We start from the raw sequence: 15,840 nt of genomic DNA on the forward strand, positions 1-15,840 counted from the left end.
CAAATTAAAATCTATTTTAAAATATATATATTTTTTTCTTCCTTGAGTTTTTTAGTTAATTGAAATGAGGAACAAGCTCTAACCAGCACCAAATGACATTTGAAGTAACAAACTTCACACAATTAGTAAGTAGAAAAACATAAAAAACACCAAAACCTAATGTGTTACTAAATTAAACCACACATTATTAGTTTATACTTTGATATATGTGCAATTCAGTCTTCTTCTCATTTCATTTGGGGAAACAAATAAAAAAATAAAAAGAAATAAAAGTTAAAAAAAACAGTAAAATAAAATAAAACTCTTCTTGTTTTGTTTTTGGCAAACAACAAAACTCTTCTTGTTATTTCTTGGAAGGTGCTGGCTACCGACTAACAAAGTCTTTGTCGGTACTGTTGACTGATAAAGTCAACACGGCTTCCGAGTCCTTTATCCCATATACTTCTCTCCTCCACAAACAATACAGAGTGAGAGAAACACAGCTTTTTGGGCAACGGATCAGGAAGACGGTCTTGGTGTTGTGGGTAGACGACCTGTCAGAAAAAAAAAAAAGGAGAAAAAACAGTAGGAGAGAACGAAACCGCATAGGAGGGAACCTACCTGCAGCAACGTCGTTGGTAGCCAAAGGTATGGGTAACAGAGGCACATGTAGTTAGCTTACCTCAACACCAAGCTTCCATTCAATTTGTTACTAATTAATTTATAATTACTTAATTTGCTTGTGGATTAGGATTTGGTGCAGGTTATAAACATGGCTTCTGCTTCTTCTTCATATTCTTCTCGAGAAAAGTATGATGTATTTCTCAGTTTCAGGGGTGAGGACACCCGTGATGGTTTTATTAGTTATCTTTATGATGCTCTGGAACGAAAGCATATCGTGACCTTCAAAGATGATGAGAACCTTGAAAGTGGCTATAGAATTTCTGAAATCATGGAGGCCATTAAGGAATCTAAGATTTGCATAATAGTTTTCTCTAAAGACTTTGCATCTTCCACATGGTGTCTGAATGAAGTGGTTCGCATACGCGAATGCAAGAGAAATGGGAATGATGTTATACCCATTTTTTATGGCATAGAACCATCTGTTGTACGAAAACAGCAGGAGGGTTATGCAGAAGCATTTGCTAAACATGAACAAGACAGAAGGGAGATGTTGCAGCAGTGGAGGGATGCTCTTAAAGAAGTAGCTGATATCAGCGGTTATGATTCAAAAAAGATTAGGTAACTTTCTGTCTTATTAATTTATAACATATATATATATATATGTATGTATGTATAATCCATACAATGTGTTTACTGATTAATGTCAGGGTGTTAAATCCAGGATTCTAGGTGATGAGACTTTAAGCTAAGGTCTAAGTGGTGTATATTTGTCAAACCTCCAAGTGGTCGATGATACTTCCCCTTTTCTATATTTTACTAAAAAGTGAAAACAGTTAATAACAAAATTTCCTTATTACAACTATATATTGAATAAAATTTAAATCATCTAAATATATTCCTAAGATATATTAAGCATTAATATTTATTTCTTTTAAATTCCAAAATTTATATCAATGATCTTCTGTTTATATTTTACTAAAAAGTTAAAACAGTTAATAACACACTTGCCTTATTACAACTATATATAATATATTTGTTTCACCAACAATATATATATATATATACTATTATTGAATTAAGATTTATATCTATTTCTTTTAAATTCCTAAATTTATATCAATGATCCTCTGTTTCTAACAATTTTGTATTTGATTTCTTCATTTGCTAGGCCTGAGTGTAAGTTTGTTGAAAAAATTGTTGAAGATGTTTCATCGAAATTGTCTAAATACGTATCAACAAATGATCATTTCAAGAGGCACTTGATTGGAATTGAAAAGCCTATGAAGGAAATTGAAGGATTGTTATGCATTGGCTCAATGAATGTTCTCATCATAGGCCTTTATGGCATGGGGGGCATTGGAAAAACCACCCTTGCACGTGCTATATTTCAAACCTTCCATTCTCATTTCGAAAGTTGTTGCTTTCTTAACGATGTTAGAGAGGAATTTGAAAGACATGGAATAAATCATTTGAGAGAGAAACTTCTTTTTGAGCTGTTCAAAGATAAAACTTTTCTAAACATGGAATCAACGGTTATTCAAGACAGATGCCGCCGTACAAAGGTCCTTATTGTTTTAGATGATTTGGATGCAATATTCCAATTAAACAGATTATTACCTCAAGTGTGTTCCTTCGGTGATGGGAGTAGAATTATTGTCACAACCAGAGATGCACAAGTGCTCAAGTCAAGGGCAGATGGACTTTACGAGGTTACGAGGTTAAATGACTTTGACGCCCTTGCGCTTTTTCGCTTGCATGCTTTTGGTCAAAATTCTGATCTTTCAGGGTATGAAGCTTTATCAAAAAGTGCAGCAGATTATGCACATGGCAATCCATTAGCTCTTGAAGTCTTGGGTTCTTCCCTTCACGCCAAAAGCACAAAAGAATGGGAAAGTGCATTGGGTAAGTTGAAAACAGATCCAGACAGGACCATTCAAAAAGTGTTGAAAATAAGTTATGATGGATTAGGTGACAAAGCAATCCAGGGCATATTTCTCGACATTGCATGCTTCTTCGATGGTGAAGTTGACAGAGAATATGTGGAAAGCATACTACACCGCAATGAGCAATATTCTGATGCAACAATAGGAATAAGTGTTCTCATTGATAAATCCTTAATAATTGAATGCCAAAACAAATTGTCCATGCATGGTTTACTACGACAAACGGGTAAGGCTATTGTTTGTGATGAAAACAAAGAACCTGGAAAACGTAGTAGACTGTGGAATGCTAAAAATGTTAGCTATGTATTGGAAAGAAGTACGGTAAGTGCAAATTAGTTTAATACATTTACTTGTGTCTATAAATATTCAAGTTAATAAATTTTCTTTTATTATATATTGTGTCCTTATCCATAACATTAGGTTGATTTTTAGGGAAGCTCTGAAGTAGAAGGTATATTATTGAATCAGTCTGAACTTAGAAAGGATGTAAAAGTGAAGCCTACGGCATTCTCAAAGATGTACCATCTACGATTTCTTAGAATGCATTGTGACGATAGATTTTGCAATGGAGAAATATTCTACGAGAAAGTAGGATGGGGTCCATACAATAGAGAAGTGCGCCAACAAATATATCTTCCTTACGAAGGTTTAGAGTTTCCTTCTGATGAACTGAGATATCTTCAGTGGGATTTATACCCTTTAAAAGATTTTCTATCAAATTTTAGTCCAGAAAATCTTGTTGAACTTGTCATGCGTGATAGCCAACTTGTGGAGCTACATTGGGATGAAAATCAGGTATGCATATATATATATATATATATATATACAGATCTACTAAAAAACATGCCAAATCTCATCGTAAAAAATGCCCCTCACATCAAGGAATATATTGTGGGATGAAAGCATATTGTCTAATGTGAAACACGTTTTTTATGTTGAGGGTCTGGCCATGGACGGACCTAGGTAAAGCAGAGGGGCATGTGCCCCCCTCAATTTTTCTTTTTTTAATTTACATATATAAAATTTATCTAATTTACAATTTAATCCTTTAAAATTAAGTGGTGCCCCCCTCAAAGTGTAAATCTCTTCTCCAAATTTGTTCGATTTTAACATTTTCCTTTTCAGAAGTTGAAATCTGTTAATCTAATCCAATATCCCATATTATCTCTACTAAAAATGATATTATTTAACATCAATTTACAAAAATTTCTTACCTTTAATATAATTTTTATTTTATTAATTTTTGTTCGCTATATTAGTTAAATTTTCATTTTTCTAATTTTATTTTGAATTAAAGTTCTTGTTAATAAATTATAGACAATTAAAGTTTTAAATTTTAACTTTTTCAGTTTTTTTTTTTTTTTTTGGGGGGGGGGGGGGGGGGCAAAGATCATTAAAAAATGCATTACTTGAAATAAAAAATACCAACAACTTGTTGGAGAGTAGGGCCCGTAGAAGGTTGTTCTACTTCCAACCCAGATTCATAAATAGACCATGATAGAGAATGCTTTGCTAATATAATATATGAGTTGCCATATTAGCAGTCCTAGGAGTAAACAAAGAAACCAGAGTACTGACTTAGAAGAATTCTAATATCTGTTACAATAAAACACCCATCCCCTTATAATCACCTGTGTCATAAATTAATCGTATGGCTTCCTGAGAGTTATAAGCCAAACCACCACCAAAGAAGACAAGTACGGGAACAAATTGCTTCTTTAATGCCATGTAATTCCGTGACCAAAGGCGAATATAGAAGAGGAAACGGCTTAGCTAAAGCATATTACATTCCCTTGACTGTCTCAAATAACAACACCAGTTGAATATGAAAAAAATTATAGATTACCCTACTTTTCATATAATATAAGTAGTTATATTATTGATATAATTTGCCCAAAAAACAATTATATTATTGATATATAATGATGCCCCTCTCAATACATTTTCTGGCTCCATCACTGGATCTGCCGTGTTTTTTAGCAAAACTATATATATGTTGTTGTATTAAATATGTAGTAGTGCTTAATTATTATTATTTCCTTTGTTTCTTTGTTTGTTTGTTGCAGCCCGTTGAGAAGTTGAAGAAGATGGATCTTAGATATTCTGAGCACCTTATTCAAATACCAAACTTGTGTGGGGCTATAAATCTTGAAAGTATAAATCTTCAATGGTGTATAAGTTTGGTTCAGATTCCTTCATGCTTTAAGAATCTGGGCAAGCTTGAGCTACTAGTTTTGAGTGATTGTGAGAATCTGAAAGATGGCATGGAAAATCTTCCATTGAATATAAGGGAGTTGAGATTGTGTAGGACAGCAATAGAAGTATTGCCTTCATCAGTTAGGTTTCTTTTGGGTCTATTAGATTTGGATATGAGTGGATGCAATAAACTGAAATATGGGATAGAAAATCTTCCATCGAATTTAAAGGAGTTAAGACTCTGCGGGACAGCAATACAAGTAGTGCCATCATCAATTGGGTGTCTCATGCGTCTCTCACATTTAGATTTGTATAATTGCGAAAGACTTGAAAGTCTACCGGAAAGCATTTGGAAGTTGGAATCACTGGAATGGCTGGATCTTTCTAATTGCCCAAATCTGATCGAGCTAGAGGAGTGTACAAGTTCATCTCTTCGATATTTGAAAATAAGTGGTTGTACGGGATTGAGATCAATAATTGCGCTTCCACCATCTTTAAATTGTTTGGATGCAAATAATTGCACATCGCTGGAGAAAATATCAAGTTGGTGGACCCCAACCGTACAAGATTATGACCCCCAAGTTCAACATCAAAATAATAAAAGTGGAGGGGAAATTTATAATTTTGAGCAATGTCTAAAATTGGATGAAGACACATGTATCAACGTTATTGCTGATTGTGCATGCCGTAGAATTTTGTCTGCTCACGATGTATGTGTACATATATATATATATATATTTATTTATATTTATATTTGTTTCTCTCTCTCTCTCTCCGTAAAATATATATCTAATTTATGCTCTGCGCCTTGATTAATTTATCATCCATGTGGTACAGGATATTTCATATCTGGAAATGGTGTACCCAGGAAATGTAATCCCACAGTGGTTCAGCCATCGAGCTCGTGGGGAATCATTTATCCAGCTTTCTCGAAATTGGCTTAATACTGATGATTCCCGCTTCAAATTTGTCTTTGGCGCTGTTTTTGCGTTTAAAATTTCTGGGCCAGAAACGAAAATCCGATTCAGATTCAATTTCATGACCAGCATGGACAGTAGTGTCGGCGGTTCTTTCAATTATGAAGATGTTTGCACGCTTCAAGTAAATAACAGCTCAGATCATGTCTTAATTAGGTATGCGACTATCGATTTGAGGCATGTATTTGGGGTATACTGGTCCTCTGTTTGTCGAATGGTCACCGGGGCTTCTTTCCGTGTGTTTATGGAGGAAGAAAAAAAAGGCAATTGGATGATCAAAAGTTGTGGGCTCCAGGTAAATACGTGGGGCGAAAGCAGTTTAATTTTAGTATTATTTATTTTATTTTTCCTACTTAATTGTGTGGAATGAATTTGTTTATGTTAAGTATTAGTTAGTGATAATTATAATTTGTTAAATATTTAAGTTCACCATAAAGTTAAGGAAGAGAAAAAAAAAGAAAAAAAAAAGATATAAATACCAAATTGAACACAACTTCAAATTGTATTGGTTTTTGTTTTTTGTTTTTTATTTTTTTCTTTTCTTCACATTTATAGTGGTTTAAAATGTTTAAAATGCTTTAATTGTCATTAGTTAACACTTGATGTAAGCAAATTACACATTATTAGATAGAAAAAACTAAACATCAAAAACCAAAAACTAATCATGTTATCAAAAGACATCTTAATTAACTTGTTTTTCTTTATTTTAAAGTTAATACATGTCCAAGTTTGGCTATAACCACCGATCCTTTTATATGACATTTCACACCATTGTAGCTGCCATCCTATGTTTGGCTTATCCGACTAAATTGGACGAAATCTTTGTTCAGGATCAGCCTACATAGACTTATATCATATGCGTTCATTGTCCAATTTTCATGCACTAATAGGCACCTATTAGTGAAACCGAATATAAGGAGATCATGGACTTCCAAGATCATGAACAAGAGAAGATTTCTCTTCTTGACTGTGAATTTGCTATGCTCAATTATTTATGCACTCAAAAGTTTTACTTTGCTTGTGTTTGCAGGTTATAAACTTCACTGCTTCACGGGATTTGCTGTTATGGGACTTGTCCACTTCACCATCATCATCTTCTACTCGTCAAAAAAAGTATGACGTGTTTCTCAGTTTCGGAGGTGACGACACCCTTAACAATTTTATTGGACATGTTTATCATGCTATGTGTCATAAGCATATCCGGATCTTCAAACATGACGAAACCCTAGAAAGTGGCCATGAGATTTCAAAAATTATGGACGCCATTGAGGAATCTGAGATTTGCATGATAGTTTTCTCCAAAGACTTTGCTTCTTCGACATGGTGTTTGGATGACGTGGTTCGCATACTTGATTGCAAGAGACACTGGAAAGATATCATAATACCCATTTTTTATGGCATAGAACCATCCATTGTATGCAAACAGGATGGAAGTTATGCGGAAGCATTTAATAAACATGAGCAAGGTTTCAAGGACAATATGGACAAGGTGCAGCGATGGAGGGATGCTCTCAAGGAAGTGACCAATCTCAGCGGATATGATTCAAAGGATTTTGGGTAAATTTCTACCTTATTGAATTTATAATATGGATATTGTAAATTTTCACTTATTTGCTTAAGAGACTAAATAACAGAGTTTAACGTATTGTCAAATCATGCTAAAATATTATAAATCCATCCCTTAATTAACCATACTAGATGATATTTTCCCTTTTATATTTTTTATTAAAAAAAAGTGATGAAAATCACAATTAATAGCACTATTTCTTTTTTAATCTTTCAGAAAGTGCAATGTTATAAAATACTGAATAGTAATTTAAATCATTTGATCAATAAATGCCTAATTATTTATTTCTTTTAAATAGACACCTAAATTTATATCAATGATCGTCTGTTTCTTTTGCCCCCATTTACCCAAAAAAAAGGATCCTCTGTTTCTAATAATTGTATTTGATGATTTCTTATTAATTTGGTAGGGACGAATATCAGTTAATTGGTCGAATTGTTGGAGATGTCTTGGTGAAATTGTTTACAAGCTTATCAATGAATTATTCGAAGCTGGCTTGGTTGGAATTCAAATTCGGATCAATAAAATTGAAGGATTATTAGGGAATATTGGCTCAATGGATGTTCGTACTAATGGTCTTTATGGAATGAGGGGTATTGGAAAGACCACCCTTGCTATGGCTGTATTTCTAAAGTTATACCATCATTTCTCAAGGCATTGCTTTCTTTGCAATGTTAGAGAAGAATTTCATTTGAGAGAGAAACTTGTTTCTGAATTGTTAAAGGAAACATACAATCCAAGCATGGAATGGCCAAGTATTCAAGACAGACTCCGACGTAGAAAGGTCCTTATTGTCTTGGATGATTTGGATGATGCGACATCCCAATTTGACAACTTAGTATCTATGTGCAAGTTTGGTAATGAAAGTAGAATCATTGTAACGTCCAGAGATATGCAGATGCTTAAGACAGTGACTGATCAAGTTTATGAGGTTGAGAGGTTAAATGATTTTGAAGCTCTTGAACTCTTCCACTTGCATGCTTTTAAGCGAAATTCTGATATTGCAAGAGATTATGCTACATTATCATAAAAAATGGCAAATTACACCGATGGTAATCCATTAGCTCTTAAAGTCTTGGGTTCTTCTCTTAGCTCCAAGAGCATAAGAGATTGGGAAAGTGCATTGGAGGAGCTGCAAAGTGAACCAAACAAAGACATTGAAAAAGTGTTGAGAATAAGTTTGACCAATAGGGGAAAAAGACAAAAAAGGCTACACAGCCATCCAGGATGCATTTCTTGACATTGCATGCTATTTTTCATGGTGAAGTTGATAGAGAATTTGTTTAAAGCATAATAGGTCGAGGTGGTGCTTTCAAAAAAAATAAGTGATCTTATTGATAAGTGCTTAACAAAGAACACCCGGAAATCGTACTAGGCTGTCGAAGGCTAAGGAAACTGTGACAAAAGATTTGGTTGGAAAAGCATACTGTTAAGGAAACTAGGATTGTCTAGGCCGAACAAAAAGGAATTGCGCAAAATTATATATCGTCCTCCTGAAGGTCTTGAATCATTTGATTCTAATAGGCTAAGATATTTTTAGTGGGATTCATACCTTTTTAAAGATTTGCCGTCAGATTTCAGGGTAGAGAATGTTGTTGAACTTGTAATGGCGTGAGAGCCAACCAATGGAGCTAAAATGGGATGAGGACCAGGTATATGTTATATATGCTAAACTTAATTTAGTTTTTTATGTACAAATCTAATACATCATGTTGTATTAGATGTGTATATATATATATATAGATCTAATCGTTTTATTTTATTCTTTTTTGGTTTGTTGCAGGTCCATCTGAAGTTAAAGAAGTTGGATCTTGGATATTCTGAGTACCTTTTTCAATTACCAAACTTGAGTGGGGCTATAAATCTTGAACGTATAAATCTTAAGGGTTGCAAAAGTTTGGTTGAAATTCCTTCATTTTTTAAGGATCTCAACAAGCTTAAGTATCTAAATCTGAGTGATTGCGTCAAGCTGGAAGATGGCATAGAAAACCTTCCATTGAGTATAAGGGATTTAAAATTGCGTTGGACAGCAATTATAAGTCTACCGGAAAGCATTTGGAAGATGAAATATCTCAAGGAGCTGGATCTTTCTCATTGCCAAAAGCTGGAAAAGCTTCCAGAAATCCCGGAGGATTGTACAAGTTCATCTCTTGGATAGTTGAATATAACTGGTTGTGGGAGATTGAAAACAATACCAGAGCTTCCACCATGTTCATCTAATATCGATACAGTGTGTTGCACCTCACTGGAGACAATATCACGTTGGACTTGGATGACTCCAACTGCAAAAGAAGAAAGACGTTACGTTTATAATTTAGCCTTTGTCTGAAATTGGATAGCAACTCAGGCAACCACGAAATTGCTGATCACAGGGGAACTTTGGTTGCTCAGGATGTAGATGTAAAAGGAAAAAGACATTACATTTATAATTTTAGCCGTTATCTAAAATTGGATAGCAACTCACGCAACCAAGTGAATTGTTGATCGCACTAGAACTTTGATTGCTCAGGATCTGGATGTATGTATTATATACTAATATATTTCCCTCTCCCTCTCCCCGTATATATATATATATATATATATTCATTTTCTATAAGTGTATTACATATAATCAGGAAGCAATTAGACAACAAAATTAGCTGTCCAATATCGTCCAATAGAATATTATCATATGTATATGCTCTACCTAGTTTATGAACTGGATCATTTCTGCACTGACTTGATTAATTTATTTTCTATGTGGTACAGGATATTTCAAATCTTGAAACGGTGTATCCAGGAGATGAGATTCCAGAGTGGTTCAGCCATAAAACGGATCGTGGGAACTCATTCGATATCCAGCTTCCTCCAAATTGGTTTAATATTAATGATTCCCGCTTTGATTTTATCTTTTACATTGTTTTGTGTATAGCTGTTCTACAAAAGCTGAGACCCGATTCAAATTAAATTTGAAAACCAACAACATTAACAGTGATGATGACCGTGTTTATAATTATGATGGTTGTTGGTTGCCTCATATTGGAAGTAAAGATGAAGATCACGTCTTAATTAGGTGCAAGGGGTCGGTTTGGAACGTGCATTTGGGGCAAAGTGGTCCTCTATTTGTAGCAACTTCACCCAAGTTTTCTATCTGTGTGTTTATCGAGGAAGAAGATGTGAAATGGGAGATCAAAAAGTGTTGGTTTAAATTGTTAAATGGGTGGAGTGGAAGTAAAAGACGGTTGGATGAGGATCCTAACATCCAACTCCAAGAAGATAAATTAATTGAAAGTAAATGAAAATCATGCATTCTATTGGTATATTTATTTGGCTTCTTTTTTGTTGTTTGAGCTGCATGGTTTAGAAGTCATAAAATTCCACTCTCAAATATTGAACTGTCACTGATTATTCTTAATCTTGGAACACGGCGGACAGTTAGTTTTGAATTGGATGATTTATTTAGATTAATCTGGTTAGTCATGCATGCTCTTGTCAACCTACCCTCTTTCTCTGTTTCTGGTGGTAAAGCTGTATCAGTAAATTGATATGATTTTGTTTTGCTTGTTGTCATTGAACAGATTATGTGAAGTTCATAGAATAACTTCAGCAGACCAGACACATTGATGGCTCCTATTTTAGTTTAGGATTCTCAAGAAGATATGGAAATGCAAATTTATGTAATATCTATGCTACTGTACAAGTAGAAAATTCATGTGCTGCTTTTGTTGTCATTTTTGTTTTTGGCTATTTTAACGGAGTTGGGAGAACACATATTGCATCTCAATGCTTTCTTATACTATTTAATGGCCATATATACATTTGTTCTAGTTTTTGCTGTGGTGCTTATTGTTTATGCTGAGGTTGCATTTTTCCTTTTATATTTCAAAGTAGGGAATTAAAGGGTCTTTAAAAGTTTGACCTGGCATTTTGCATCCATATATCTGTTGCATGTAGTTTATTTTATTTTCTGAAAGCATTTATATATATGTCCACATATTAGAAGAACTACGTATTTGTGTGTTGCTATGAAGAGTATGAAAACTGACTAAGGCCTATAACTGATGTATCAGTGTCATACTTCAAAAATATATACGAAAGGAAAATTAAACAAGGTTCATAGACAAAATAACATTATTGCTATATAAAATTTTCAAAATTGTGTTAATTTGACTTGTTTCATTGCAAAAACTTATATTGTTGCAGTTAATATTTATTTGATAGAATGTTAAAGTTCAAGCGTTAGAAGTTGGAACAAGGTGTAGGAAAAATGTTTTCAATTATGACTGTGTCCTCATGAGCAGTTCAAATAATAATGATTGCCAGTGATAACCTTCTATCTTCTATCTGGACCCCTTGCTTAAGTTTGAATATGGCTATTTGCATCTTACTTACACTGCTCTCTTGTCCCTCTAATCTTCTCAATGACACCATCAAGATAGTTCTAATGATTGATTCTCCTCTAAATGCAGTCAAGAAATTATAATTGCAAAGTGTGCAAGCTTGATATATTAATAATTATATGAAAAATTATTAAGGAGATAGATCTTTTAACAATTACTTTTCATATTTCACATTTCAAAATGAAAAAGAGAAATATACTAATAATTTTCAATTATCTAAGAGTTCTATAAGTATACAGATGATATTTATGAACTATAATATAATTTTAATGATTGTTTTATCTTAATTAATAATCAATTTATCATATATATATATATATAATTTATATTTTTATCAATAATAATTTATTTATGATCGTTACTATATACTATAAATTAAATAAATTAAGAGAAATATAATATCTATTTAATATTTTTGTAATTTTTATAATTAATTTGATAATTAATTGTTTAAATAAGCTAATATTAAAATTTCAACAAAATTTTTCATTTTTTAAAATAGATTTCCATTATTTTTTTAAATTTTTTATCAATACTCGATATTTTTTAATATTTTCATGAAATTTTTCATATTTTAAATTTTCGATATTTCCATTGATATCGAACTTTTGAATATTGGTGCTAAAAAGAATAAGAAAACCGACTGAGTCATTCACTTGGTGTATAAGTGTCATGCTCTTTAAAAGTATAAATGAAAAGAAAATGAATATAAAAGTTCATAGGCAAAATAACATAATTGCTACGTAAAATTTTCAAAATGTGTTCATTTGACTTGTTCCATTGCCAAGCTTATATTTTTGTATTTAATATCTATATTATATATAAAAGTTTGACTGTCAGTAAATGATTATTATTATTATTATTATTATTATTATTATTATTTTACATGTTATCAATAGATTTAGTTGGTTTCCTTTCAAAAGTTATAAAAGAAGTGTAATAATAATTTATTTATTTAGGTTTATTTTTCTAATATTTTTTACAGTTATTTCTTAAATATTAATTAATTACCATTTACGTAGATATTTTATTACTTTTAAAAATATATTATCTTAACCAAGTGAAAGATATGATAACAAATTATGAAAAAATATTTTCCACATAAAAAAACAAAATATTAATAAATTAAAAAAAATTACACAGATAAAGAAAACTACATCATATAATTTACCAATCAAACTACCTTATATACAATATTGACATTAAACACCCACAAGTTAGTTAATCAGTAATTTGAAATTTTAAAATTTAAAATTTGAGAGTGTTGACATATATAAATTTTTTATTTCTGTAAATTGTGAAATTAATTATCTATATTGAATACCTATTAATTTATAATTTAAAATTTTTGATATAAGGCTCTTTAAATTTTAAAATTTAAAAACTTGACTCATATAAATTATTTATGGACATTATTTACCAATAATAAATAGTTTATTAAGGACAATTTCAATATAAACCTATTCAAATTTTAAATTGTATATATTATTACAATGAGTAATTAATATAGACAATTAAAAAAGTTCAGATTGAAATATCAATTATGATATTGAGATGTTAAATTTAAAATTTTAAAATTTTCACCTAAACGAATATTATTAATCTCAAAGTTTGAAAAACAATATTTTTAACCAAGTGAAAATTAAGAATATAAATTACCTACAGACATTCTCCAATTAATAAATAAAAAAAATTCAATTACTTTATAAATATTGATTAAGTACCATTCATGTTTTGTTAATATTATAATTGATAATTGAACTGTATTGAATTTTATTTGGGTTTTTAAATATGGAAAAAAATAAACATAAAGCTAGCCAACTATTTAAGGCATATTGATCCAAAATACCCAAATTATGATTTTTTCCCCCCCTAAATACCCAGATTATGAATTTTTAAATAGTAATAATAAATTTGAGAATTGATTGTGGAATTAAAAGAGTCTGAATAAAGATATTTTTAATTTTTGGAAGGTAATAAATGAATTTGAATAACGTAAATAATATTCTTTTGAAATAATAATAATTTTTTTTGGAGTAAATGAGGCTTGAATAAGTCTAATTATTTAGTTTATTTTGAAAATAAATAATTTTTTTCCTTAAATGAATGAGGACATAAATAAGGATAGGTTCATAATATTCAGATTAAAAAAGATGATAACTATATATGATTATTTTTCAAATTGATTCAAAGGATAAAGGAAATAATTTTTTATTTGGACTAATGGCTAGATATTAGGTACAGGAGAAAGTTTGCATTTATTATTTAAAACAATATTTGTGTTCCTATCTAGTTTGGAGGGTCTTCATCTATTAAATAGGTAATAGAGTAGTCATCTTTAAAGTCTCAACCAATCAAATATACAATTATTGCATAATATTTACTCCTTACTTTTAAATTTTATTATAATATTTTTTATTTAATTTTCTAAAAGTCATTGTTACTTTTTGGTCTCTTACTTAGTTGACTAAATTTATATTTAAAGTACTTTTTATTATAAAGCATTTAAGAATCTTTAATTTGTTTGTTCTTTGTAAATTAGTATAATTGTTTGATTTTTATTAAATTTATTTTGTAGAATTTCTATTGTTTTATTATCATTTTTTTTTCTAATTGAATTTAGAGTGGCTCTTCTGCACCCATTGAAAAGACATTAAATTATTTAATTTTTACAAAATTACAGAACAATGTCAATGAAAATTATAAAAACTATCAATGGTCTTTAGTTTTTACTCATAACAAATAATATAATTAATTAATTAATTTGATTTGATTTGAATATAATTGTTATTTATTCAATAAAATGATAAAAACATACCTTAAACAGATGTAAAGAAAATATATGTAATTATGAGTTTTATCTGCTTCATAAATTAAGGAAGTTACATTAATAAACTGAATTTATTTCAGAAAATTAATTGCAATTGAAATTTGTTGGATTTGGTTCCAAGCGATTTTTCGAATTGGACATCTGCAAAGAGAATGGGCCACTTCTCTTGTCTAAGGCTTTGGGTTACGAATTTGATTCAAAAAACGTTTGAAAGGTTAGCGTGGCCTGCATTTTGATGGGTCTCTAGCATATCCAAAATTGTAGCTTGTAACTTTCACAGAGGGTACTAAAACTTGAATTTTTTTATTTTTCATTTTTGCGTATTAAACCAAAGAGAATTTCAAGCTTCAAATGTATAGGATAAAGTTGTCCCATTGAATCATGAATCTTAATATCATGAACATTATTTTCATTGTTTTCTATTTTTTATATATTCATTTTAGTCCAAAATCTTCTAATTCTCATCTAAAAATTTTTCATCCAATTTCACACATTTTTCGTTCCCTAGTGAGTATTGTCCTCTTTGGTTTACTTTTTTTGACATAATTCAACTTCATCTTTTCTTAATTAGCTGTAAATAAGCTTTAGTTAGTCCAATTACTTTTCAATATTAGGTTTTTCATGATTTAGTCTTCCACATGACAAGTACACAACAATTCAAGCCACAATGACCAATATTTGGTCTTTAGTATTAGGATATATAAATGGATTCAATAAGGCCTGTAACTAGAATATCAACCATTTTTGAGTTTAGCATATGTCCATAAAAATTTATAATGATTTCAAAATATCGTTTGCTGTACAGGTTAATGGCAATGTCCGTATTTTTTCATATGTGAAATTTTAGAATGGAGCAAACTTAATCATAAAAAAAATATATGTATATATCTTGTTTGCTAAGTACTTAAAACAATTGGGAATATATAAATATTATATATTATTTTTTTTTTTTTAAAAGGAGTAAATTCGTTAAAAAAAAAAAAAAATCTTAGTACATATGCATGGACTGATGGTACATGTGAGGAGAAAGAGTAAAATGAGAGAAGGTTTGCCAAATTTTTAGTGTGAAATAAAACTTCAGCCCTATGGAAAATATTTCAAGTACTCCAGTTGCATCAAAAGGAAACATTGATTTTATTGTTGGGCCAGTCTAAACCCTAATAATGTTATTTATGTCTTTTTATTTTTATTTTTTCTTTTTTATAACTTAGGAAGGTAGATTTTAGTACCAAGCTAATTATGTCTTTGTTTCGTTTTGTTTTTTTCTTTCCTTTTTTATAAATTAGAAAGGGGGATTTTAATATACCAGCTTTGACCAAAATTTGGACGTGGGGTCATTAGCAGC

General features: G+C 30.7%; 3 protein-coding genes across 7 annotated transcripts in view; all 3 read left to right on the forward strand.

Annotated features, from left to right (window-relative positions):
* Nucleotides 1-461: 461 nt before the first annotated feature.
* On the forward strand, nt 462-2,935 carry LOC132803225 (TMV resistance protein N-like). Of its 2 annotated transcripts, none has more exons than XM_060815599.1 (3): nt 462-627; nt 743-1,221; nt 1,772-2,935. In XM_060815599.1, exons 2-3 carry the CDS (start codon nt 752-754, stop codon nt 2,880-2,882), a joined length of 1,581 nt encoding a protein of 526 aa, XP_060671582.1. In that variant the 5' UTR covers nt 462-627; nt 743-751; the 3' UTR covers nt 2,883-2,935. The 2 variants fall into 2 exon arrangements, with proteins under 2 accessions (XP_060671582.1, XP_060671581.1); XM_060815598.1 differs by having other exon boundaries at nt 731-1,221; nt 1,772-2,930.
* Nucleotides 2,936-3,046: 111 nt separating this feature from the next.
* LOC125423236 (disease resistance-like protein DSC2) overlaps nt 3,047-15,840 on the forward strand; it is a 29,945-nt gene continuing 17,151 nt past the window's right edge. Inside the window, exons 1-4 of the mRNA XM_060815597.1 lie at nt 3,047-3,341; nt 4,613-5,452; nt 5,580-6,014; nt 6,750-7,276. Coding sequence (XP_060671580.1) covers nt 3,063-3,341; nt 4,613-5,452; nt 5,580-6,014; nt 6,750-7,276 — 2,081 coding nt within the window. The 5' untranslated portion in view covers nt 3,047-3,062. The remainder of the gene's footprint in view (nt 3,342-4,612; nt 5,453-5,579; nt 6,015-6,749; nt 7,277-15,840) is intronic.
* Nucleotides 8,590-11,092, forward strand: LOC125418714 (probable disease resistance protein RPP1). 4 transcript variants are annotated; one of them, XR_009638261.1, is made up of 4 exons: nt 8,590-8,938; nt 9,070-9,804; nt 10,035-10,582; nt 10,844-11,092. XR_009638261.1 is itself a non-coding variant. In XM_060815600.1 (2 exons), exons 1-2 carry the CDS (start codon nt 8,912-8,914, stop codon nt 9,442-9,444), a joined length of 402 nt encoding a protein of 133 aa, XP_060671583.1. In that variant the 5' UTR covers nt 8,594-8,911; the 3' UTR covers nt 9,445-9,993. The 4 variants fall into 4 exon arrangements, 1 of the variants encoding a protein (XP_060671583.1); XR_009638260.1 differs by having other exon boundaries at nt 8,593-8,938; nt 10,035-10,737; XR_009638259.1 differs by having other exon boundaries at nt 10,035-11,092.

This window comes from Ziziphus jujuba, chromosome 3 (assembly GCF_031755915.1).
Source record: "Ziziphus jujuba cultivar Dongzao chromosome 3, ASM3175591v1".
Lineage (NCBI taxonomy): Eukaryota > Viridiplantae > Streptophyta > Magnoliopsida > Rosales > Rhamnaceae > Ziziphus > Ziziphus jujuba.